We start from the raw sequence: 2,789 nt of genomic DNA, 5'->3' as shown, positions 1-2,789 counted from the left end.
GTGACGGGAAAGAAACTTTAGTTGTTAATCTTATGTTTAAAAGCTGTTGGTGGTCCGACTTTTATTGTGAAAGGCTTCATAGTTGCAAGTCTGTCGGATTTAAAGGTGAACAGTATTTTTTGTATGGCTACTGAGGTGCACAGAATGAACAGGTGCAAGTTAAACTTTGAGACGTGTTTCCTTCACGTTAAGGAAAAAAGCCGAGCACTGACGAAGACTTCCGGGTAGAAAGAACTAGTTTTCTTTGTTAGGATGAAGCTCCTTTCTCCTCCTGCTGCTGCTCCTCTTTCTGTGTTTGTGGAACAGTAAGCAGAGGATGGATGGATGGATTCTCCGAAGCGTGTCTCAGCCCGGCGGGGAGGAGGAGGTGGAGGTCTCTCTGCCTCTGCTTTCTTCTTCCACCTTTTTTCATGTTTTTGGTTTAAACTCTCGTAGTGGGTTTGGTCCTTTCTGTCTCGCGGGGGGGCATTGCGTGTAGTTCGCGTGGCCGGCCGCGCGCTCTGATTGGCTGGCCGTGATTACCGGCACGCTTCTCTGTGCGGGGCGGACAAACACCGCGGGCGTCATTATGTTAATGAGCTTCTCCCGCGGCACGGGGCAGACCTGCCGCAGCATTCATCCCCTCATCCTGCGCGCTGATGCCAGGCCGGGGGGGTCACAGGGGGGGCGCGGGGGCAGGGGGCCGGTCATTGTCCTCCGCGCGCTATATAAGCGGGCTGAGGCCGGTCGTGTGCCAGGCTCACCGGCTCGCACGAGCTGATCCAGAGCAGAAAACACGCAGAGACACGCGCGCCTCTCCGAACTGACACAGACTTCAGGTGAATTCCTCTCGCGTGGATCCCTCACGCCTCCTCTCCTCGCAGTCATGGACTCGCTCTACTCCGACATCGACAGCAACAGCTGCGACTTCTTCCCGCACAGCGAAGACGAGGAGTCCCGCAGCCCGCGCTGCGCGTCCCCGCAGCCCGAGCAGCAGAAGAAGCAGCGGCGTCGCGGCCGCGCGCGCAGCGACGCCACGGTGCAGGTGGTGAAGAAGAACCGGCGCCTGAAAGCCAACGACCGCGAGCGTAATCGCATGCACAACTTGAACGACGCGCTGGACGCGCTGCGCGGCGTGCTGCCCGCATTCCCGGACGAGACGAAGCTGACGAAAATCGAGACTCTGCGGTTCGCGCACAACTACATCTGGGCGCTGTCCGAGACCATCCGCATCGCGGACCTGCAGGCGGGCAAGGCTGGAGAGCCGCCTGTGCTGCTCAGCCCGTGCCTAGCCGAGGCCCCGAGCCCGGGCAGCGATGCCTGCTCCTGGAGCTCCAGCGGCTCCTCGTCCTCGTCCTCCCCGGCCTACTGCGCCTCCAGCCCGGGCAGCCCCGCCGCGCCCGAGGACTACAGCTACCTGCGGCAGGACGCGCTGTACGGCTTCCGCAGCTTCGTGCCGGGCATCTACTGATCCATGAGCCCGGAGGTCCCGCTGGAATAAGACTGAGAGCCGCTATTTGCCTTACTCACACCTCATCACCATCGTCGTCGTGCCTCTACGTATGGACTGGAAATGAAAGGAACTGAATTTGATCTGTTTTTTTATTATTAGTTTTGGGTTTTGTAAATTTCTCCAAAAACCTTTGCACTTTCCCCTCTCCCCCCTCTCTCCCCCAGAGTCTGCAGGTTACCTCAGTCTCAGTTTTTCTGTTTTCGTGTCCGAGGTGAAAAGTCAATTTTACAATTAGTAGAGTGATTCTGCAGAAAAGAGAGCGTGGAAATCGAGTTTCAACGCTCCCACAATAGACTGAAAGGAGCTGCCCGCATTCATTATGTATTCAACACACACACACACACACACACACACACACACACACACACACACACACACACACACACACCCTCTCTCTGCTGTGTTTTTATTTATTCGACTCGTTTCGTTTTGTCACGTGAAATTTGTATTTTGTACATAAAGAGATTTTATTCTATTTACTTGGAGCTTTGGTGCCACTTTTCTACTAAATAATAAAGTTATAACGTTTCTATAAAACTCGCCTCTGCCTGCTTCTCCTTGATCCCGATCCTCAGTCTGCGCAGATATGCTGCAGTAATCTGAGTTTAATCCGGGTTTAACCGCCGTGCACGGGCGCAGACAATGGCTTCAGGGATCGTGCGTGAGTTTTTCTTTTATTATAATGATAATTAATATTAATAAGATAACGGTTTGCTGAGAGCAGCAGGTGGAAGCACGTCACGCGACACGGAGATCGTTTAAAGTTTGACTGTGATGTTAATGAGGCACAAATAAAAAGCGGTGGAAGATCATAAACAAGCAAACTGCAACTAAAGGATTTAATGTGATTTAATGAGCTTTACAGATGCACCAGCCTGTTGTTCTGCGCATGTGTACAGGCGATTAGAGAGCAATTTCAAAATAAAACAATAAAATGAGACCTGGAAACGCTTCAGAATAAGAGTGTTTGTGAAATACAAAATTAAAATATAATGAAAGATATTGTGGCAGAGGAGGGAGGTGTTTAATCTTCTTCCCCCTCTTCCTCCTCTGGGAGTCACAGCAGTCTTGTTGTCTCTGCACGTTTTGAGGATCTACAGACAATCAGGGAACACCCGAGGGAGGACACAGTGCTACCAACTGCTGGAGGAGGAGAAAAGAGGAAGGAGATTCGAGTATAGAGTGACAATAATCCTCCTGCAGGAGTAATCTGACCGAGAGTCATACTGCAGGAGTCTTCTTCGTTGTTTCCTTCTTCTGTTACTTCTTCTTCTCATTCTTTGTCTTCATCCTCTTA

General features: G+C 51.7%; 1 protein-coding gene across 1 annotated transcript; it reads left to right on the top strand.

Annotated features, from left to right (window-relative positions):
* The first annotated feature begins 406 nt into the window (after positions 1-406).
* On the top strand, positions 407-2,011 carry neurog1 (neurogenin 1). The gene has a single exon (XM_026179284.1). The coding sequence runs from the start codon at positions 866-868 to the stop codon at positions 1,448-1,450; it is 585 nt and encodes a 194-aa protein (XP_026035069.1). The 5' UTR covers positions 407-865; the 3' UTR covers positions 1,451-2,011.
* The last annotated feature ends 778 nt before the right edge of the window (positions 2,012-2,789 follow it).

The sequence above is a fragment of the Astatotilapia calliptera genome, chromosome 2 (assembly GCF_900246225.1).
Source record: "Astatotilapia calliptera chromosome 2, fAstCal1.2, whole genome shotgun sequence".
NCBI classification, from domain to species: Eukaryota; Metazoa; Chordata; class Actinopteri; order Cichliformes; family Cichlidae; genus Astatotilapia; species Astatotilapia calliptera.
The sequence above is the reverse complement of the archived record's forward strand: the minus strand, read 5'-3'. Positions and strand labels throughout refer to the sequence as shown.

Coding starts and splice junctions, on each gene's coding strand:
- neurog1 (XM_026179284.1), top strand. CDS start 866: ATGGACTCGCTCTACTCCGACATCGACAGCAACAGCTGCGACTTCTTC.